The sequence below is a fragment of the Aedes albopictus genome, chromosome 1 (genome assembly GCF_035046485.1).
Source record: "Aedes albopictus strain Foshan chromosome 1, AalbF5, whole genome shotgun sequence".
Taxonomy (NCBI): Eukaryota; Metazoa; Arthropoda; class Insecta; order Diptera; family Culicidae; genus Aedes; species Aedes albopictus.
In genome coordinates this window covers 19,972,940-19,996,204 of record NC_085136.1, presented here as the reverse complement: position 1 = coordinate 19,996,204, position 23,265 = coordinate 19,972,940, and the positions used below count along the sequence as shown (strand labels likewise).

The 23,265-nt window shown below is 43.6% G+C and overlaps 1 protein-coding gene and 1 long non-coding RNA gene across 2 annotated transcripts in view; one reads left to right on the top strand and one right to left on the bottom strand.

The window, feature by feature from the left end:
* The window catches only part of LOC109433599 (uncharacterized), a 192,020-nt gene that overhangs the window by 52,385 nt on the left and 116,370 nt on the right, over positions 1-23,265 (top strand). The window contains exon 3 of the mRNA XM_062851868.1: positions 15,928-16,053. Coding sequence (XP_062707852.1) covers positions 15,928-16,053 — 126 coding nt within the window. The remainder of the gene's footprint in view (positions 1-15,927; positions 16,054-23,265) is intronic.
* Positions 20,138-21,767, bottom strand: LOC134284830 (uncharacterized). Its single transcript, XR_009995958.1, has 3 exons — positions 20,675-21,767; positions 20,343-20,615; positions 20,138-20,277 (listed from the first exon to the last, which is right to left on the bottom strand). It is a non-coding gene; the product is annotated as an uncharacterized LOC134284830 (long non-coding RNA).

The window sequence follows — 23,265 nt, the reverse complement described above, 5'->3', positions numbered from 1 at the left end:
AGCTAGATGAGAGGATCTGGAGATAATATGGGTATTTAGATTAGTGCATAAATGAATCTAGCTTATATGTCCCACCTGCGATGCAATCAGTAAAAGATTAATGACCGTATCAATATAATAATCAAATTATAAACTTATAGCCCTTAAGTAGCTCACTAATTTACTATCCTACATGGATGATGACTTTCACTTTTTCCCCGCAAATAGGCCTTGTTTACATCTATTGAATTCACATCTCATTATTCTCCTATCTAAGGTTCATAGGCGCCCTACACTCGTGCCGCTGGGGGCATAGAATGTAGATACTGTAGACACTCAAGAGCGGCACAACACCGTGGGTTGTAACAGTCCTCCCCGGTATGCCAACTCCAGGTTTGGCCTACTGATTTTCGCTCCTGATGTCTAAAACTGCTAACTTAATGGCTGGTCTCTCGTAGATCCCTTTCGCCGTCTGAACCGTGGCTCTTCGCACCTGTCCGTCTCGGTTGACTGTTCCGATTACGCGCCCTTTTGGCCAGCAGTTTCTTGGATGTTCTGGATCAGCAATCACCACTATGTCCCCGACTTCAATCGCCTTCACCTTCTGATACCATTTAGTGCGTCTAGTGATTTCAGGAAGGTACTCCTGCAGCCATCGTTGCCAGAAGCGATTAGCCATTACTTGGGAGAGCTCATGACCATGCCGCCTAACCTCTGCGCTATCGCAGCACAATGTCAACGGCTTAGACCCATCGGATGACCCGAGTAAAAAATGATTTGGCGTAAGGGCTGGCGCAGATTCGTCGTCAACTGGAATGTCTGTCAGCGGCCGAGCATTCAACACTCCCTCAACTTCGATGAGCGCGTTGCGTAGTTCCTCATCACTGGGACGCCTGTTTCCAACGATCTCTCCTAAATTCTTCTTTACACTTTGGATCAATCGTTCCCAGCTACCACCCATGTGCGGTGAAGCAGGGGGGTTGAAACACCAAGACGTCTGTGGGCTGGTGAACTCTTGCATGATCGTCTCCTGATCTACGGACTGAAGTGCTTCTCGCAACTCCCTATCCGCTCCAATAAAGTTCGTACCCCTATCGCTATAGAACGATATCGGAGTCCCTCGTCGAACAACGAAGTTCCGGAGTGCCATGATGCACGAACTAGTGCTTAAGGAGTGGGCGACCTCCAAATGGACAGCCCGGACAGTAAGACAGGTTAATAAGACCCCCCACCTCTTCTCGACCCTTCTTCCCAAAGTGACCTCAATTGGACCGAAGTAATCTACTCCCACGTGAGAGAAAGGACGAGTATAAGCAGCCAATCTACCCAGCGGGAGATCTGCCATTTCCGGTGGTTTTGGAACTGCGTCTCGGTTTTTGCATCGCTGACAGCCGCTTCTAATTTTCTTGAGGGCTACTCGCAAACGAGAGATGCAAAAGCGCTGTCGAACCTCGTTCAGGACGGTTTTTTGGTTTCTGTGATGGAATTTTTCGTTGTAGTGTATGAGAACCAATCGTGTAACAGGATGGTCTCGTGGCAAGATAACGGGATTCTTAGCATCTTCCAGTAGAAATTCGCAAGCGTCGACTCGTCCTTTCATCCTCAGAACGCCCATTGCATCCAGGAACGGACTAAGTTTGTAGAGAACACTGCTCTTCGGGATTTGACGAGCCAGTTGATTTTGGTTTCGGCTTAACTTCAGGAGCTCCATTTCATCTGCATAGATGTCGTACTGCGCTGTTAGGATCTGGTGAATTTCCGCTTGCTGTAACTCTTCACTGGACAATGGTCCTGAAACGATAGTAGTCTTCCTTACACGACGTCGGCAGTTGGATACAAAGCGTTTCACGTAACCTGTTACACGCAAAAGACGGTTCCAGCTTGAAAAGTTGATGGCGGGAATCGGTGGCTCGGATGCGTTGTAATGCAATAGAACGCTGGGTCGGAGTTCCTCGTCTGTGGCGTCACCTTTATGCGCAACTGGGGGCCAGAATTCTTCCGGCTGCCACAGATATTCCGGGCCTTTGAACCATCTGCTAGTTGGGGTCAAATCCGGTTGTCGCTGCCACTTAGTCCCGTCGTCCGCCACGTTAAGTTTGGAAGGAACCCATCTCCATTCATAGTCTTCCGTAGATTCCAAAATCTTGCTGACACGTACTGCTACGAATGGGCTGTACCTACGATGATCCGACTGCAACCAGCATAGAACATTTCTCGAGTCCGACCAGAAGAAACGTTTGGATATCGGCAATGATAACTCTGGGACCATGCTGTTAGCCAGTCTCGTTCCAATTACTGCTGCTGTGAGCTCCAATCGAGGGATGGAAAGGTATTTCAGCGGCGCAACTCGGGTCTTGGCACAAACCAAGGTGCATTCCGTTTTTCCTGCTTCTTCGAAGCGCAGATACACGGCGGCAGCCATACCATTCTCGCTAGCGTCTACAAACACGTGCAATTGTACGTCCGTATCTTGGCTAGCTGACGTTACTTGACGATAGCAACGCGGTAGACTAACTTCCTCCAGTAGTGGAAGAAGTTTTATCCAAGCTATCCACGCCTCGAACTGCTTGTCCTTAATCAGCTGTCCCCACTGAACTCCAGAGCGCCAGACTTCTTGAAGAACGATTTTTAGGAGCATAAGGTAGTTTGATATGAGTCCTAATGGATCGAAAACTGTCATCAGAACACGGAGTACCTCATTCTTTGTTGGTCGACGCGTTCCATTCAGCAGCGCTTCGTCGAAACGAGTCTTAGACATCTTGAAAGTGAAGCAGTCCTTCGCCGTGTCCCACCACATTCCTAACACCTTCTCTGTCCCCATCTCCGCTGCCAAATCCAGGTTCTTCTGCGGAACTCCTCCGTCTTGCAACGCTGCCAGAACTCGCTGAGAATTTGATATCCAGTTTCTTATTTGAAACCCTCCTTCCGCGTGAACATACCGTACTGACTTCGCTAGCTCGATGGCAGCTTCTTCCGTCTCTTCACTTGCCAGCATGTCATCCACATAATGTTTTTTGATAATTGCTTCGACTGCTGCCGGGTGCTGCTCTTGGAATCTTTCCGCGTTTTGGTTCTTCACGAACTGAGCGGTACTTGGAGAACAGCAAGCACCGAAAGTCATAACTTTCATAACGTAAGTGCTTGGCTCCTCGTTAGCGCTGTCCCGCCAGAAAAATCGCTGACAATGTTGGTCCACCGGTCGCATTCGAACTTGGTGGAACATTTCGCGGATATCGCCGCAAATTCCAACTCGATATTTACGAAACTGACACAGTACAGCTGGCAGAGAAGTAAGCTCATCTGGTCCTGTTAGTAGCGCCGAATTCAACGATACACCATGAACAGCCGCTGCTGCGTCCCAGACTATGCGCACCTTTCCGGGCTTGTTTTGGTTGACAACAGGGAAAATTGGCAGATACCACACTCGTTGCTGCTTTCCCTCAAGCTCTTCGGTCGACAGCTTTCGAATGTAATCCTTAGCCAAATAATCGGTGATCTTCTCGCGTAGGACACATGCCAATTTTGGATCCCGTTCCATTCGCTTCTCCAAACAATTGTACCGCTGTAACGCCATCAGCTTGCTATCCGGTAAACGAATCTTCTCATAACGCCATAACAGTCCCGTCTCATATCGGCTTCCATCCAAGCGTGTCAACGACCGCAATAGAGCTTGGGCACGTTCATTCTCACTTGACACGCAGTTCTTCTCCAGCTTTGAGATTCCCAGAGCTTCCAGGCTGAAGAAATTCTTCACGTCACGATGCAAATCTGCATCAGCACGCGAGTTGCACTCGCAAATGTGGTAAGTTCGATGCACCACATTGCTTGAGTCGGGGCGGCGGCAGCTACCGTATATCGTCCACCCAAGGAGCGTCTTAACGGCGATTGGTTCTCCTTCCTTGCCCTCACGACTGTTGCGTACGAGTGCCACTCTGGCATGTTTCACCCCTATCAGAATTCGTGGACGAGCGTTCTTATAGGAAGCGACCGGAAGGTCACGAAGATACGGGAAGTTTTCCCTCAGGATATCCACGTCGAGAGACTGGGCCGGCAACTGCAAATCTCCAACTGTACGTACGTCATTTAGCGTATACTTTCTTCCGGTTTGCCCGCTTAGGACAACATCAACGCTCAGAGATTCCGCTTCGAAACGATGAGTTCCACCGGTCCACTTCAGGCAGAGTGGTGCAGATTTACCTGCTACTTCCAAATCCTCTGCTAATCCTTGGTCCATCAACGTTAACTCCGAACCATCGTCCAGAAATGCATAGCATTCGATCTGTTTCTTGGCCCCGAACAACGTAACCGGTAGATAGCGGAACATTCTTACTCCGGAGCTCGACAGATGAGTGTTTACATTTGTTTCTTCTTGCGTTGGCCGACTCGTATTGTTGCTGGGCCCTGTAGCGGTGAGGTCCTTATGGAGCAGTTCATGGTGTTTGAAGGTGCAATTATTCTTCCCACAAGGCTTAGCGTCGCACTTTCCACCATGTTGTCTGAGGCACCTGCGGCACATTCGAAGTTCACGTACAGTCGCCCATCTCGCTTCATACGATAATTCCAAAAATCTTGGACACTTTCCAGCGTTCTTGCAACCTCCCTTACAGACTGCACAACATTTGGTAGCGCCGGCCTCGCTATACTTTCTTTCCGGCTGGCTGTTTCGACTCTGGAACTCCAATGGCTTCTGTTTTGAAACTTCTGAAGAGGAATAGTTGGAATGAGTATTCAAAAACGCCTTGCTTTTCGGCTTGCTGTGAAGTTCCTGGTTCTTCTCCGTCGGTTGGGTTCCACAAACCAAGCAGGCATCCTCGGCTACAGAATAGATCCATTTGCTGTAGGTGAACAAGTTGATCTTCTTCAACGTCCTCTGATGCCTCGCCCAATCGAGTTTGAGAGAAGGTGGCAGCTTTCCGACGAGCTCGTTCAGCAGAGTCACGTCCCGCTTGTACTCCTTCCTTCCGCAGGCGTCGATTGTGCTGCACAAATTCTGCACCGCCAACGCATGTTCGATCAGTTTGTCCATCGCGTCGGCCTTGATAGACGGCATTCCAAGTACCTTCGCTCTTAATGTGTTGATGATAGCTTGAGGCTGTCCAAAACGTAGCTTCAGCGCACTAATTGCCTTCGGAACCGTGGAGGGAAGCATGAGGAAACTGCGGACAGTGTTGAGAGCATCGTCTTTCAAGCAATTCCGCAACCGGATCATGTTCTCCTCGTCCCTATAGCCGCACATTCTCGTTGTACTCTCGTATGTTGACAAGAACATCGGCCACTCCTCAGGATTTCCGCTGAATCTGGGCAGATCTCGTGAAACGACTTGCCGGGCAGCTATCTGTTCCGGTGTGAGTCCCGCACGTTCTGCTGATGATCTATCACGAATCTCCGATGTTGGTTTGGGTCGTTTCGAACTTTTAGGAGTTGACTGCTTATTTGGCTTGAACCGTTCTGTGCTGTCCTCGTTTTCATCCTCCGACGACTCTGTGGACGAATCTGCTTCGCTGGTTTCTTCATCGCTGCTCGTTTCCTCGCTGCTTGACGACCCTGCACTGCTGGATCGCGAGCTTTCGTCCGTCCTTTGGTCCTTCAACCATGACGACACCTTCTCCGCTGGGTCTTGCTGATCACCGGCAACACTAGAACGAACACTTCGGCGCGACTCAGCTTCGGCAATTTCCTCAAGCAAACTGAACTTCTTCTGCAGCAATTCCCGCTTCCGCTTCATTTCCTCTTCCATTAGAGTCTCTTCCGCTTCCAGTTTCTTCAACTGCACTTCCAGCACCATTCGCTCCGACCTTCGCGACGATGTTGATTTCACTGATTTCGCATCCTTTCTTCCGTTCGCTGTCGTCTCCTTCACCGATCTTGAAACGACCTCCAGCTTTTGGCTAGTTTGCATCGCTCCAATATCTTGCTCACCCGCCTGACTTCGCTGTTTGACACCCGTAGTCACCTCGTCCGTCTTCTTCGCCTTCTTCTTGTCCACGGAACGCCTAGCCGCCGGTTTGTACGACTTCTTCTCCTTCGCCTTCGTGCTGACTTTCTTGGCCTTCTTTGTCTTCAGAGATTCCAATTTCGAGCTCGATTTCTTCTGGTTCGCCGCCGCGGTTACGCATTTACAGCAATTCCAGCTATTCTGTTCGACCTCCTGGGTCACTCCTACACACACGAAATGATGCCAATCGTCACACGAATCACACTGGACCATAAGGCTGTTATCGGCCTTGTAGCAGGTCCGACAACTATTCGGTTCGTACGCGATTACGGTCTTTGGGTCATGCTTATCGAGGGGAGGTTTGCTATACGAGCAAGAGGGGTTAGGTGGGGGGATTTCGGTATCTTTCGGGAGTTGATCTCCGGATTTTCCATCACAGTTGTCACCTGTCTTACCTGCTGTTTTTCCGTTTACCTCGGACATCCCTCTGCAGTGACGATTGCAGTGCTCTTCGTAATGATACCCGCACCGGGATGCCGAATACGTACACAGCCGTGGCAGCAGCTATCAACAATTAAACGACCTCGCAGGCACCGCCAACCGCCGTAAAACGATATTGAAAATTGTTGAATTTGGGAGGCGAAGAAAGAAATGTTCCGATACTTCAATGTTCCTTTATTGTTGGAAGTTTCAATATCCTAAGAAGAACCTCAATTAGCTATAAATCATGAGTTAACGATAAATTGAACTTACGTTTTGTCAACTTTCCGCCTATCTTTCCCAATTCCATTTACAATTAAGATTCTGGTCGGTGCTACGAGATCTAAAGTTTTGTATTATTGAGTCGTAGTCTATGTCGCGTTAATAGTAATTTTTTACCTGTTCTTTTAGATACAGAATAATTCAGATTTTGTTGAACTGCTATGCTAGCTAGATGAGAGGATCTGGAGATAATATGGGTATTTAGATTAGTGCATAAATGAATCTAGCTTATATGTCCCACCTGCGATGCAATCAGTAAAAGATTAATGACCGTATCAATATAATAATCAAATTATAAACTTATAGCCCTTAAGTAGCTCACTAATTTACTATCCTACATGGATGATGACTTTCACTTTTTCCCCGCAAATAGACCTTGTTTACATCTATTGAATTCACATCTCATTATTCTCCTATCTAAGGTTCATAGGCGCCCTACACTCGTGCCGCTGGGGGCATAGAATGTAGATACTGTAGACACTCAAGAGCGGCACAACACCGTGGGTTGTAACAATTTACATCGGCCTTATTTTAACTCGAAAACGGACATTAAATTTGTTTACAAACGTATTTTAATGAAAAATATTGATATTAGGTTGGTATTTCATAAAACGGCTACTATCTCAAGAATAGTAGGCTTTGGAAATTTGACGTCTTCGGCAATTCTTTTCAGTATGAATAGTCGAACAACTTTGCCGAAGACACCATATCGCTAAAATGCAATTTGGGCAAAAATACTTATAGGACTTTTTTGCGAATAACGTAAGAAAAATGGCTATCGTTCCCGAGCAGAAGGGCATACCTTACAAATACCATGCAAAGAGCAACATGTGCTCTGATACCTAAAATGGTTATTGCTGCGTTATTTTACGGAATGTTATGAGAACAGCACAATAACAGTTGGAGGTATTTGAGCAGAGTTTGGTATTGATGTAGTATTTGTTGGTTTAGCAGTGAACATAACCGAAGAACAAGATTTGCTATTACATTATGAAATCATCGAACAAATGGAACATTTAATAACAAGAAATATTATTAGTTTGTTATTCAATAACTTTGGGATAACCAATACACATGCAAATACAGCACTTGAAATTTTAGGTCTGTATTCATTATTGAAAGTACAAGACTTGTTATTTTCTAGGTGTTATTTATACAAAATTTTGGTATTCGTTTTTGTTATTTTGCCTCTTATTACCACCTAATGAAGAGCATATCAAGGTATGGTAGTATTTAAGATAAATACCATGATATGTTATTCTCTTGTTATTTTCTTCTGCTCGGGTCGGAACCTTGGCCGTAGAAAAGCATTCTCTGAATACGCCAAAAGTGGATCTTGACATCTCCACGAGCTAGAGGTTTTTTCCGTGTATTTTCGGTCCTGCCCCAGTGTGGTTCGTTTAAACCCATTAACAGGTGACCCACAGGGGTTAATACAGTCGAGTCTCCTATTAGACGCTGCCGCCCACTTTACGCCCACTTCAATTTCGCAGCTGTCTTGTATCCAATCCAGCTGATTTTTTTAGCGCAGTTAGTGCTTACTATAGACTCATCACATACAAAAAAAAATGAAATAAATTGGTTAGAAGACAGCCTGGAAAACGCAGTGGGCGTAAAGTGGGTGGCAGCGTCTAATAGGAGTCCCCACTGTACTTGGCACAATGATCTGGAACGGCATGCACAATGGTATGATAACCCACCCAAGTAACATTTTCAGTTTTATGAAACACTAGAAGGTTTTTATAAACCTACTTCAATAAAACTCTAGTGAAAGCAACATTATTCGCATTGCTTCCACCATAACCTCAGGAAGATTACAATCTTGCTAGTTGGCCCATCCTGGTGAAGGTTTTGAAGTGCATTCAACAAAAGTAATCCAGCATTTGTAGTAACTCTTTCTAGAGTCCACTACCTAGGTAAATGCTATCCCCACTAATGATGACATTCATCGTAACTATTCTGAATTTATAAATTATATTTCGTCTTGATAAATTCATCACGGAAGAAAAAACAAAACTGCAAGAGAAATGATGCAAATAATACTCTCCAAATTTGCAAATTTTGCACAGTAATTATCTATCGTATAGTGCCGTAAAATCAATTGCCAAATAAAATTTAATGTGAAATATGCTATTAAAGATGCGAAAAAATAAGCGCCCTCTTCGAAATCATTAATAATTCATGCAAATGTCACCTGAAAATATGCTTGCAAATCATCATCAAGCTAGAAAAATTCAACAATCCAATATGTCGGCGATGAAAATATCTATTTTTCTATCATCTCCACTTTTGCTTTCATAAAAGCATCTTTTAACGCATAATGTCTTGTAATTACTTCTGTAATGACAACCTGCAGGCTGAATGGTTACGTTAAAAGCTGGTCTAAAGCCGTTTTGTTATTTTTTTACTTTTATGAAGACTAAACAGCAACCTGTAAAATATTTGACAGCTGGAATGCGATGTTTACATTTGAACCATCCATTCGAGTACAAGTACTTCACTGTGGCTGTTTTCTTATCGAAGTTATTACAAACGGCAGCAATAAATACGATGGCTCTTTACTTACCAACAATAATACATATTATGTTATTGAGAACCGACAGGTAAGTAGCTGAATATTCAGACGCGAGTGTTGTTCATAGTGCAAATTCTTCGTTCACTTTAACTAGACATGCCGGCTATGAACCTCCCTTCTGATGTGGCACTGGTGAGTGCCTCGTATCGCGTCCCGTTTGTGATTCCGTCCGTGGTTCTGATCTATTTCCATGTATAGTTTTAAATGAACGGTTTACTAGAGGAACAGAAAGCTATGATAAACCTATTTTAAATACCATGTCACATTTGATTTTAAATTTTGGCTACAGAAGGTTGTGAAAACAGTTGGAAGTAAAATTTTTATCTGTGATTATTTTGCATATTTAAATGCTTTCTGTAGACAATGCGGCATGTTTGCTGCTATAATAAAACCTTTATAAATAACCACGAAAGCTGAAAGATTGTCAATTTGTTACTTGGGCAGTCAAGCAGTGATCGTATAAGATGTTGCATAAGATGTTAAAGTGGAAGCTATATGCGTTCATTTTACATGCGCCAAAATGGTCAGTACAGCCTCTGCCTGAAGACGAATTCCGCGTCTTTAAAACATATTCAATCATAAATGACATTTCACTTTGGTCGACAATGTATAGACAAAGATATGTTATGGGATGTTTGAGCATATTACAATTGATTATGATTCATTCTGATTAGAATGGAAAAAATATCTATCATTTATGTAATTTAGAGTGCAATTCAATATATAAAGGTGAATATTTAAATTATCTGATAGCTTTGGCCTATAATAATGGTTGGCTTTAGTTTTGGCCAGCTTATAAGGCACAGTGCATTCGCTAGCATGTCGTCAGCACAGCGTTTACTGTTTCATGATTCATTTTAAAGTACTCTTGATAACCGCAAAAAACCGTGTTTTGTAGAAAACTTCTACTACTTTTTAAAACATATACCAATAGCTTTGAAAATGGCCATTATAAATCTTTCATAAAACTTAAATAAACCAAAGAAGCTCTGTAAGTTTTATTTTTGTGTAATGTGTTTGTTCGATCTCGCACCGAAAACGTCGTCAATAGGCATATACAACAGCACACAGGCACCGCAGCGTACCATTCAACTAGCTGCCCATTGTCCACATCCAATGCATCGATCGCATCGTCAGCCCAACGCAACGGTGTGCGCCCTGCGATCAGCGTCCAGCGTACTGCGGTGTGCGCGGCAATAGGATTTAATTGTATTATATTTTATCTGCCTGTACTGTGTCGCCTATAAAAGGCGACAACGTTTTGTATGTAGCTAGATATAAGTTCACTCGTTTCCCCATCGATCAGGCGTGCTGCCTGGATCGATGGCAATAAAATCCAATAGTTTGGAATCAGCTGTTTTCGTCGTCGCCTGGATCCCTCCCCATCTAAACCAATCAACCCTAGACGAAACAGTGTTCTATTGTAACCTGTTAATATTTCGCCAAATTAAATGCACATTTGTAATGCTCTGCCGTAAAAGAGCATCATGAGATCTCATCAGTCTCATTTTGATAGCCTACATTTAGGTCATTTGGAGTAAAAACCAACTATCAGATAAGGGAATCGTTCCGTAACAGGGACATCAAAATATAAAGGTCTTGTATTGAAACTCGAATCAGCATGCCCCCTCAGGATTAGGAATTCCTAGACAAAACTCAAGCTATGAAAGCAACGCAACTAATGATGCGAACAAAAGGCAAACAGTCAACAACAGGCAAACAATAATTATTATGAAACCTCATCATCCTGGGTTCGGAAAATGTTATCCAGGACTAGGGTAACAGGGCAAAATTTATGTTCTGCGTTGCGTTTGTCCATTTGTGATGTCCTAATTTATTACGCATTTGTAGAGTTCCACTACATATGTGATATTTCTCATTTGTATTTGTAGTACATCATTATTTTTTCGTAATAAATGTTACATGGTCAAGCAAGCATCAGTGACAGCAAGCAGCATGACGAGGTTGTCGGTGTGATGCTGCACTATTGAGGAGTGGACCTTTGGCGGAGTAAGTCGCCTAGATCGTGTGGTCCCGTATGAAAACAAGTGATTCTACTATAGTTTACTAAGATGGATTGGGACAGATTGTTGCAGTAACTTACGCAATATTCTCAGTAGAGATCCTGGAAGAATACCTAAAGGATACCCGGGAGTCCCATGAAGGATTCTAGAGAAACTCCCAATGCAGTCTCGGGAGTAATCCATGATACAATCAGGGAGCTGACCGGGTGTGAAGGTTAGAGCACGTGACTATCACGCCGAGGACCTGGGATCGAATCCTACTCCCGACAAACTCAAAAAGTGTGAGTTCTTCCTTCGGAAGGGAAGTGAAGCATGAGTCCCGAGATGAGCTTGTCAAGGGCTAAGAATCATTGAAAGATTCTCGGGAGCAACTAACTCCTAACAAAGAAAAAAAACTGGAAGAATCCTTGAAAAATTCCTGATGGTATAGCAGGAGAAATCCCTAAAGGAAACCCGGGAAAGATCAATGGAGAAAACGTGGAAAGAATCCCGAAAGAATCATTGAAGGAATTCCAGGAAAACCGAAAGGATCCCTGATAAATCCCGGGAGTAACCAATAATGCAGTACCGGAAGGGATCTCTGAAGGAATCCTGCGAGGGATACCTGATGGACACCCAGGAGATATTTATTTCGTAAAGGAATCCTAATTTGACCTATTTACGTGAAACGTATTAATAGTTCTAAATCCTAACGAACCAGCTCGCAGTAGTCTCCTTTCATCTTAATCTTAATCTTAATAGACGACTGCCGACCAAAAATTTGTAACAAAAATATAACAAAATTATTACAAACCATGATATTTATAACACATTGTGGTATAATAATGTTCAACATCCCTTGTGTTTTTAAAATATTGTAACTCACATTATGTTATAAATTTTAGTTGGTAATTTGTATTTGGTAATATAACTTGATATTGTAATATAATTTAGTTCGTCATATAGACAATAAATTTACAAAATTGTTTCAAAATTTGATAGAAACTAGTGATTCTGACACTTAAATTCATATCTAATTTTGTTATGATTTTGATCTAATTATAACAAAATAGTGTTATATTGATTACAACAGTTTACTTTATGTTGCGATTTTAGTTTTTGATAACATAATAAGTTATTGGAAAATATGATAACATCCTAACACAATATGATGTGAACACAGAGAAATAGACGTAGCTTAGAACTAATTTTATTAAAATCATCGTTACCTAAACGTAATCGTCCAATGCTGAACGTATAGATGGCGGTAGTGAGCAAACGTCAAACAGAAGCAAAAACACTGCCAGCGCCGCGAGTGGTCAATCGACCACCTACTGAATATTTGAATCAACCGTTGCGAAAGGGATCCTTGGATCAGAGTATGGCGTCTGTTTCTCTGTGATATAAATTTGACATAGAGAGCTACTAGTTCGGCACTGCAGTCTTGGGAAATAAAAACGAAAGTTTTCGATTTTTCCCAACATTTCGACTCGTGTTGGAATCTTCTTCAGGGGATAATTCTGATTACTCGTTTTTCGTTTGGGGTGAATTAGTAGCTCTATACATCGCAATAGTCGAACTCTTTTAATCCGTAAACTTGATTTAGCTTTGTAATCGGTTTCTGATACTCCAATCAGCAACCGCCACACTCTTCAGTCATTCCAGGTTAATGCAGGGGATAGTCAAAATAAGATTTCACTTTTCAAAAAATGTTCGAAAATGGCATCAAATATTCTCAAATTTTTACTGTAAGTTCATCAACTAGTTGAGTATCAATGGTCCAAATTTGGAAAAGATCGAGATATTCTACACGAAGTTATAAAGATTCTAGAAAAAGGTATAATTATTCGATATCCAAATTTGAGCTTTTATATCTCCGGATTTAAGTAAATTTTTGACTAAGCTTAAAATTCTTAACAAGAAAGAAAATTATAACAATAAGATTATTTTCTAATTAAAAATCAATCTATCCAAAACTTCATCATCGTTTCAAAATTCGAAATGGTAATTATAGTTCATTTTAATTCCCTCTAATGGACTTGAATATATTTATGTTTTGAAGGAAAGTAATCAAATGGCCGGCATTAAGTTGAAAAAGTAATCGTTTGCATATGAAAAATAGAAAAACTTACTAAAAAACCATAGAATAAATAAAACCGTCATAACTTTTTTTCTTATTAATAATTTTTAATTAAGTCAAACGTTTTTCAAACTTATTTATTGTATGTTGCTTTCATAACAAAACGCGCTGCCAACTTCCAGTCGGCATTTCTGAATCATCGCAACGAATCAAGCACCACATCTGCTGCTGTTTGTGTTAGTGAGATCGGAGAAACGTCAGACTCCCGCCTGCTGATTGGCTGCGACGACTCTGGTGACGGTTTCATCCGCGACGGATTCAAATCGTCAATATAGGTATAAGTCATGAATGATCAAAATTGCATTGCATTCGGTTCATTCAATCCGGAGATATAACAGCTCAAAGATGGCATTTGAATTATTATAGGGTAAGTGTGCCGATCATCGTTGTGGTAATAAGGTGAATAAATTCAAAAAAAATATGATCGTACCATATAATGAAGGGGCTCAAAACGTTAACCGGTAGTTTTCCATCCAAATTTGCAAGAAAAAATATGAAAACTATCGTTTCTCTCTATTTTCGATCAATAATCGCTTGCCACAACATTAGGCACACTGTTTATATTATGAAGATAACATTTAATTTCGGTTCCTAATGTTGCGATATCCCATTGAAATCATATGGGATACCGCAACATTAGGAACATAGCTGCAGAAATATTAGGGATTTTTTTAAATAAGTTTTTGGGCCAATCTTAAGCACACAAAAAGTGAAATCTCATAATTTAAGCATAATACATCTATTAAAAATGCCTTTTGGTACCATTCCAGTCGAAAAAGTGCTCAATTGCCATTACCGCAACATTAGGTACTACCACAACGAAGGGAACCATTACCCTACCTTTCACTAGATCTTTCTAACTTCGTGTAGAATAGCCCGATCTTTTCCATATTTGGACTACTGATACACAACTAGTTGATGAACTTACATTAAAAATTTAAAAATATTTGATGCTCTTTTCGATAAGTTCCGACAATTTAACATATCAATGCCTCTCATACACTCAGCGAAAAAAACAAACGAAATTCATCAAAATACCTTATGAATTTTTGCTAGAAGGTATTCTTAGGCATGTCATAAGAATACCTTATCAAAAAAAAAAAAAAAACAAAAAAAATCTTAAAATGATGCGACTGGATTCGATCCATGGACGTCGGGTTCACTAAGCTCGTGTTAAATTCCCACGGCTACCGACGCTTGAGAATACCATGTTGCTAAACATATATAAAAGCCAAGCTCTGGGACGATTTTGCGTCATCGAACTACCTTATGAAATTCATTCATATCATTATAAATAATTTAAAGGCCGTTTCATAAGTTAGGTCTTATGGAAATCTTAAGTTTATTTGGCTGAGTGTACCTAAAATTTCTAAAAATGAATTGAGACCAGATGTTGGTTTTCATTCACGCATATCTTTCTAAGAATTTGGTCGTGGACTGATTGATGCAGCTGCTCTCTTCCGCGTTTATGTAGCTCAACCTGGATCTCTTCGTTCACAACAATCTTATTGTTTTTCAGCTACTCAAAGGCCTACTTATCCTTATCCATTGTTGGTGTTTCCTGTGTGTACAATGAACATGAACAAAAAATAAAATGAATTCCAATTACAAGTCTTGTACTTACAGATCGTAAACTGTACTTATGCTTTGGGTTTTGCTTCCATTAGATGACAACTCTGCTCAATGGTGTAGAACATTCACAAGATTGCAGTAACCACACGTGTTCTCCCCAAAAATGGTTAGATCGAACGGCAAGCATCCTTCGGATGATGGTGGTTGAAACTTTACGACATCAGAAACACCACCAGCAGAGGAGCACAGTTTAGTTAAATACGGGGCGTTTCCATGGGAGCGGAACAAATTAATTTACCGGCACGGCACATACTACACAAAGCATCCCCTTTGATTGCACACTGAGTGAGTGAAATTGTCTACGTGGCGTAGAAGAGCACACTGACTGTTCTTCTTTGTTTTTTGTTCCTATCACAGTGTGCCATGCACATGTGATGGCCCAGGGTTGGCTTCAAGGTGGAGATGGGAGGATTCGGGGTACAATAGACCATTCCTGCTCGATATAAAGTCAGTTTTGGATTCATGATACATTTCTTTTTATTTTATCTGCTTGCAATTGGCATGAAAATTAGCAGTTATATTAATTCATTGAAATTTTCAATAAACTTGAGGAAGTGCATGAATGTGAATGAACCAACTTTCAAGAAATGGCAGATTTTCCATGTAAAATCTACTTTTTTCTGAATTTGAAATAATTATTCTTCGATGAAGAATTTAAAAACGTCATGACTTTTGACGGGAACGACCTATTGTCTTTGTTCCGTTGTCACCGGAGAGAATCCCTTTCTTCCATTCACTGAATCCGTTTGTTCGTTCATTGACTGCCTGGGACGATGGTTGATTGACTGGTAACAAGGGTTTTCTAATTGAACCAGACATCTACTTCACTCCAGCAGCGCGTGTCCTTCAGAACCAATCAATGACTGTGGCCCTTTTCTTTCTCTCTTCTCCCTTTCCACAGGTACTGTGGCCCCATGACACTGCTCGGGTATCTCTACATAAGGACATCCCGGGAGCTGAGGCCACCCGATGGGCCCCTATCGATAATGATGTTCGAGGCGAGGGCCGAGGCCAGGAGTAAACAGCTGTAAGTATATGACATTGCAGGATTAGAAGTAGAAAAACCGGAATCGAAACGAAATTGAGTTAGACTACTTCGCTTGGGAATAAAAAGTAGATTTATTTGAATATTTTATTATGGAACAATGGAAATATTTCCAGCATTCAAAAGTAGTTGAGGGAATTACATTTCCAGCGGTAGATTCTGATAGGACCGAGTGAATTCACTCATAAACTCCTCGTCAATTGTTAAGATTAACCTTGTTTTTTCAGACTTATTGAGATTTTGCTCCGGCCTTTGGATTCTGGGCCCATAACCGTGTTGAGGAAAACCTATTGAAGCAACCGCTGAATTTTCCCCACTGGACGCATTTCATGTGACATTGATCCCCAATGTCAATCCGTAAAATTTAACTAACTCACCAAATCACCCGTTTCGACTTCAGTTCAGTGCAGGGTGTCAATAATATGGGAGAAACATGTCTCCAACGCCATGACTTGTAAACGAACCAAAGCTAAAAAATGAATGATGATTCCCCTGGTGGTAATGACACCCCACGCCGTCGTCCATGCCAGAGCATGAATAGCTGGTTGTCTGGGGTCGTAGGTGGCTGTATCAGAGCTGTACCAAACATAAATCATCACCCTTCTTCGCGCGTGGAAAATGAAACATGCAACTCTGTCTCGTCGTCGTCGGTATCTCACGGTTCAGTTAACATTCGCAGCACGTTCGTCAACCAAATGTCATTTCGCGACACGGATTGTTTTGCACGCTTATCACCACCAGGGTCGTCGTCGTCGTTTCTGGGCACATTCTCGATACACGGCATCTGGCGCGGGCTGCTGAGATTCGTTGTTTTCGTGTGGGAAAATTCCGATCTTTAATGCAAGTTACGCAAGAAATGGATGAACGCAAATGAACTTATCTATTCGCCTCCAAACGTCATCACCCCACCGCACAATCGCTAGTGTAGAACGATCGACGCGCCACCATTTTTTGAACGTTGGTGAGCACAGGTACCTTTTTCGCGGTGTTGCTTTACCGTAAACAACACCGCGAAAAAGGTACCTACACCCTCCACTATTCGAAAGATGGTGGCGCGTCGATCGTTGTAGTTTATCGTTTGACAGTCAATAGGTTAATGGATAATGATAATGAATTTTCCAACAAAAATTCTCCACGCAAAGTTCACCCACTTCCCACCATAATTGTAAGGGAACCAATTTTCTTTGGCCAAAAACATATTTGTATCTCAATGAACTTTTACATCTGAATTCATCCAGATCCAGTAGCCTAGAGGCTACTGATGCAACTGAATTCATTGCGGTCCGAGAATTTTGACACTGGAGCGGGGCCATTTCCAATCAGAATTGTTCAATTCTGATTGGAAATCGTTCACTTCTGATTGGAAGCGGCCCCGCTCTAGTGTCAAAATTCTCGGACCGCGATGTATTCAGTTCATCGGTGCACTAGTCTATTTCCAATCAGAATCGTTAAATTCTGATTGGAAATCGTCCGCTCTAGTGTCAAAATTCTCGGACCGCGATGAATTCGGTTCATCGGTGGATAAGTCCATTTTGACACTACTGCGGGGCCGTTCCCAATCAGAATTGGGTGATTCTGATTCGAATAGACGAGTGCACCGATGAACTGAATTCATCGCGGTTCGAGAATTTTGACACTACAGCGGGGTCGTTCCCAATCAGAATTGTTCAATTCTGATTGGAAATCTATCACTTCTGATTAGAAGCGACCCCGCTGTAGTGTCAAAATTCTCGGACCGCGATGAATTCAGTTCATCGGTGCACTCGTCTATTGGTCCGGCTCTGGTGTCAAAATTCTCGGTCCGAGTGGATTTTGTTCATCGGTGGATAAGTTCATCGTCTGAACCAAGCGATCTGCTCAGTCGGTTCCCCGGATTGTACTCCAGTTACAACATATCGTGCAAGTTTTTGAATTAGAATGTTAACGATTAATTTTGTAGTTTAGTTGAAATACATTAGTTTAATAATAAGTTGAAGAATAAAGTAAAGCGTTTAAGTGAAATTTGTATGAAACCAAGTACTTCTATTTCGATTTGAGAACTCTGAACAATAGTACATATCGATTCCTAACTTCATGTGACCGTTAGTGCCCAGAACTCCGAAACGGTAGAACCACTGCTCCCCGCTGATCTAACATTGGAATTCATCCGCAATTCTTGTAGAATTCATCCCGGAATAACCCTAAGATTCCTTTCGAATAACCCTGGAATTCTTTGAATTAACCCTGAAACTCCTTTGGAATCGCTCCTGGAATTCATCTGGAATTCCTCCTGAAATTCCTCTGGAATTCCTCCTGAAAATTTTCTGGAATTCCTCCTGAAATTCCTCTAGAATTCCTCTTGGAATTCATCTGGAATCCCTCTTGGAATCCCTCTTGGAATTCCTCTGGAATTCCTCCTGGAATTCCTCTAGAATTCGTCCTGGAATTCCTCTGGAATTCCTCCTGGAATTCCTCTGGTATTCCTCCTGCAATTTGTCTAGATTTCCTCCTGGAATTCCTCCTGAAATTCCTCTGGAATTCCTCCTGCAATTTGTCTAGATTTGATAAAGTACACAATTTCATATTAGTGTGTAATCGATCTTTATATTTGTATCGCCCAATGTTATTTTCCTTTGCTTGCGCGCCAAGCGCTGTTCATTCTGTCATTAGTGAATTGGACTCAATAAGAGAAAGTTAACAATAAATGTTCGCGGTTTTATTAAGTTAAATTCCGGTATTTTTATTGTCCGAAAGTAGTCCGCCCAATAGGTTATGGGCCCAGCAACGTTTTCGGATCGCGGATCGGTAAAGTTCAGTGTTTTTCGGTCGTAAAAGTGCGTGAAAATGGAAAGCCACGATCGGGAGGAAACTCTTCGCGTCGCCATATTTGATGGTACGAATTTCGCCGCATGGAAGTTCCGGATGCTCACCTTGCTGGAAGAGCATGAGTTGGTGGACTGCATCGAGACGGAACTGGATGATGTGGCGGGACTCAAGGTCGAACCGGGCGACTCGGCGGAAGTGAAACTCCAGAAAGCGAAGGCTTTGGAAAAGCGCCAGAAGCAGAACCGAAAATGCAAATCGATGCTGGTGGCCAGCATCCACGACGATCAGCTGGAGCACCTTCAAGGTCGTGAAACTCCCAAACAAATGTGGGACGCGTTGGTGAGGATTTTCGAGAGGAAGAGCGTGGCGAAACGGCTTCATTTGAATCGACAAATGCACGAGCTAAGATACACGGAGGGCTCGCTGCAGGATCATTTCGTCAGATTCGATCGTCTGATCCGTATGTATCGCAACGCCGGCGGTCAGATGGATGACATCGATGTCGTTTGTCGATTGCTGTTATCGCTGGGTTCCGAGTACGATGCGGTGGTGACCTCCATCGAGTCGCAGCCGGAGGAGCAGCTTACGATGGACTTCGTCAAGTGCCGGCTGCCCGACGAGGAAATTAAACGGAAGAGTACTTTGGTCAGCAGTAGCGGTAGCGTGAAAAGTGAAGCAGCTTTTTCCGGAGGTGGGCCACGAGGTGCGTCGCGAAAGCTACCGAAGCAGAAGAAACCCTTTACGTGTTTCGGTTGCCAGAAGGAAGGCCACAAGCTATCGGAGTGTCCCGACAAGAAGAAGGCCGAGAAGAAGTATTCCGGGAAGGCGCATGTGGCAGAAAAGGATGACGACGACGGTGTAATGTTCCTGACGAGTGACCAGATGCCAAGCAAGCAAAACAAGATCCAGTGGTTCATCGACTCCGGGGCCACGGAGCATATTTGCAACGACAAGCGGCTGTTTTCAAAACTTGTTCCGTTGGAGCGGCCGATGCGAATCGCTGTCGCGAAGAGTGGAGAGTGGGTAACTGCAAAGTTTGCTGGTGATGTTCCGGTACTGGCGGTGGTTGGTGGAAAAACCATCGAAGCGACGGTGGCAGGAGCGGTTTTCATCCCGGAAGCCCGTTGCAACCTGTTTTCCATCAGCAAAATCGAAGCTGCAGGTATGAGAGTGGTGTTCGAGGATGGTAGTGTAGAAATTCAGCGAGGCTCAAAGGTGGTGGCCACCGGGCAACGGCGTGATAAGCTCTACGAGCTCAACTTCTACGCAGCAAAAGGTGAGTGCAGTTCCTTGTATTTCTCCGGGCAAATAAATAAAGCAACAGAGTTGTGGCATCGTCGTTATGGGCATCTTGGGGAGCGCAATTTGTCGTGTCTCATCAAGAACGGAATGGTGAAGGGCCTGGAAGAGAATGGAGGTGAGAAATCGACGATTGTTTGTGAGGCGTGTGTAGCAGCTAAACAAACGAGGAATCCGTTCACGCTGCAAGAGGAGCGGCGTTCGAGTCGGGTACTGGAGCTCGTACATTCTGATGTCTGCGGGCCAGTGACACCGGCGGGATGGAATGGCCACAAATATTTCGTCACCTTCATCGACGACTGGTCCAGATTCACGGTGGTTTATCTACTCCATTCGAAGGACGAGGTGGTTCAGCGTTTTCAGGAGTACGAAGCGCAAATGACTGCGAAGTTTGGGGTGAAAACTTCTCGCTTCCGTTCTGACAACGGCGGGGAATATACCTGCAACCAGATGCGGTCTTTTTGTCAGCAGAAGGGTATCAAGATGGAGTTTACGGTACCTTATTGTCCGGAGCAGAACGGCACCAATGAACGGATGAATCGAACACTGGTTGAGAAGGCTCGATCGATGGTCTTCGATTCCGGAATCAGTCGGAAGTTCTGGGGCGAAGCGGTGCAGACCGCGGCGTTCCTGGCCAATAGGAGTCCGGCTAGCGCCATCGGCCAGAAGCTGACACCGTACGAAATGTTCGAAGGGAGAAAACCGGATGTGTCAAAATTGCGAGTGTTTGGATCCATGGCCTACTGCCACATTCCAAAAGAGAAGCGACGAAAACTTGATGAGAAAAGTTGGAAAGGAGTCTTCGTGGGATATGGAACGAACGGTTATCGAGTGTGGAAGCCCGAGGAGCGGAAAATTGTGACTGTTCGAGATGTGATTATCGACGAAGCTTCGAAAGTGAGTGCAAATGAAAAGAAAGACAATAAGTGGACTGAAAGTGTGGTCGGCCCCCCAATTACTGACATTGAAAACGGTGGGGAATCCGATAAAGACGAAAAAAAATATGAAGAAGAACAGGAAATAGAACATGAAGAAGAACATGAAGAACAAGAAGTGCCTGAACGTGAAGTGTCCGAAATTTTCGATTCTTGTGACGATACTCTGGAAGATGAGACTGTTGAAGAAGCAAGTGGTGGTGAGACGATCAGTGCAACGTCATCGGGTCGAGTGAGAAAGCCACCAGTGTGGGCAAAGGACTATGATATGACTTTTGCGGGAGTTGCTTTGGGCGCAATGGAATATGTGGAGAATCTTCCAGACAGTATCGCGGAATTGAAGAAGAGGGCGGATTGGCCGAAGTGGCAAGCAGCAATACAGGACGAAATGGATTCCTTGCGGCGAAACCAAACCTGGACATTGGAGACACTACCGAAGGGTCGGGTGCCGATTTCGTGTAAGTGGGTGTTCCGGGTGAAGCCAGGCGAAGGTGGAAATCCAGACCGTTACAAAGCCCGGCTTGTCGCGAGAGGTTTTAGCCAACGTTTCGGATTTGATTACACGGAAACCTACTCACCGGTTGTAAAATTGGATACGCTGCGTACCATGCTGGCTGTGGCGAACCAGGAACGGATGTTTGTACACCAGATGGACGTTCGGACGGCCTTTCTCTACGGTGACCTGAGTGAGGAGATCTACATGTCACAAGCTGAAGGTTTCGTGGAAGGACAGGACCTGATATGTCGGCTGCATAAGTCGCTGTACGGCCTAAAGCAGGCGTCTAAGGCTTGGAATGATCGGTTCCACCGATTCATTGCCAGACTCGGTTTCAAGCGGAGCACCTGCGACCAATGCCTGTATTGGCGAGGCTAGAAGGACAAGAGGGTCTACCTGATCCTATACGTGGATGACATTCTGATCATCGGACATAACCAGAAGGAGATAAAGATTGTCAAGGGTATTGGGGGGCTGGCCGTAGAGCGTTAATAAAATGAACTAATCGGTTTGGCTCTCAGAATAGTAATGAACAAATTTTCTCTTTATTGATAACAGATAACAAAATAGGGTTGCTAAGGTTGCTAGGGTTGCTTGCCGCTACGCGTCACCATCGCCTACTTCCACACTCCTCGATGGTAATATTCCAGCTGCTTCTCGGAACTTACGTAGCTTCACCGCATGAAGTGGCTTAGTTAACATGTCGGCAACCATTTCTTCGGTCGAACAGTATACCGCTTGAATTTCTCCATTGGCCTGCATCTCTCGAATATAATGGTTCTTGGTTTCGACGTGTTTGGATCTGCGACTTACATTTGGTGATGATAGTTGCTTAATGCAAGATTGATTATCTTCAAAAATCGTAATGGGCAGGTTGACTGGCACAGAGAAATCTTCCGGAATCCGCAAAATCCATTGGACTTCCTGGCAGCATACTGCAAGCGCTATGTACTCAGCTTCCGTACTGCTCAGTGAAACACATGTTTGCTTCTTGGAACTCCAGAATATTGAACCGCCATTCAGTTGCAGCAAATATCCAGATGTCGATTTCCTGTCCTTCGCGTCTCCGGCCCAATCCGCGTCAACGTACACGGTTAGTGGATCTGGTTTGATGCCCAGTATCAGCTCATGGTCCAACGTGTGCTTCAAATAACGTAGAATCCGTTTCGCTTCTACCCAGTCGGCTTGGGATGGGCAACTCACTTTTCGTCCCAGGATCGAAACGCTAGCAGCTATGTCGGGTCGGGTACTTACAGAAACATAAAGCAAACCACCGACTAGGCTGGCATACTGCGTGTTGTTTGGTAGCATCTCACTCGTCTCCTCCTTGGTTTGCAAATACCCGGGATCCAACGGAATCTTGGATGGTTTCGCTTCCTCCATTCCGAAACGACTCAGCAGCTTCTTGATGTATCCGGCTTGATTCAACGAAATACGGTCATCAGTTCGTTTCACTTCAACTCCAAGGAAATAGCGAATGTTGCCCAATGACGTGACAGTGAAATGTTTGTTTAATCCTTTGATGATTTCGGAATACTCCTCCTCGGTCCGACAGGCCACAATGATGTCATCAACGTAAACAGCCAAATAAACGGTGTTCTCGCCTGTCCCACGGTAATAGAGGCAGGAATCGTTCTTCGATTGCGTAAATCCCATCTT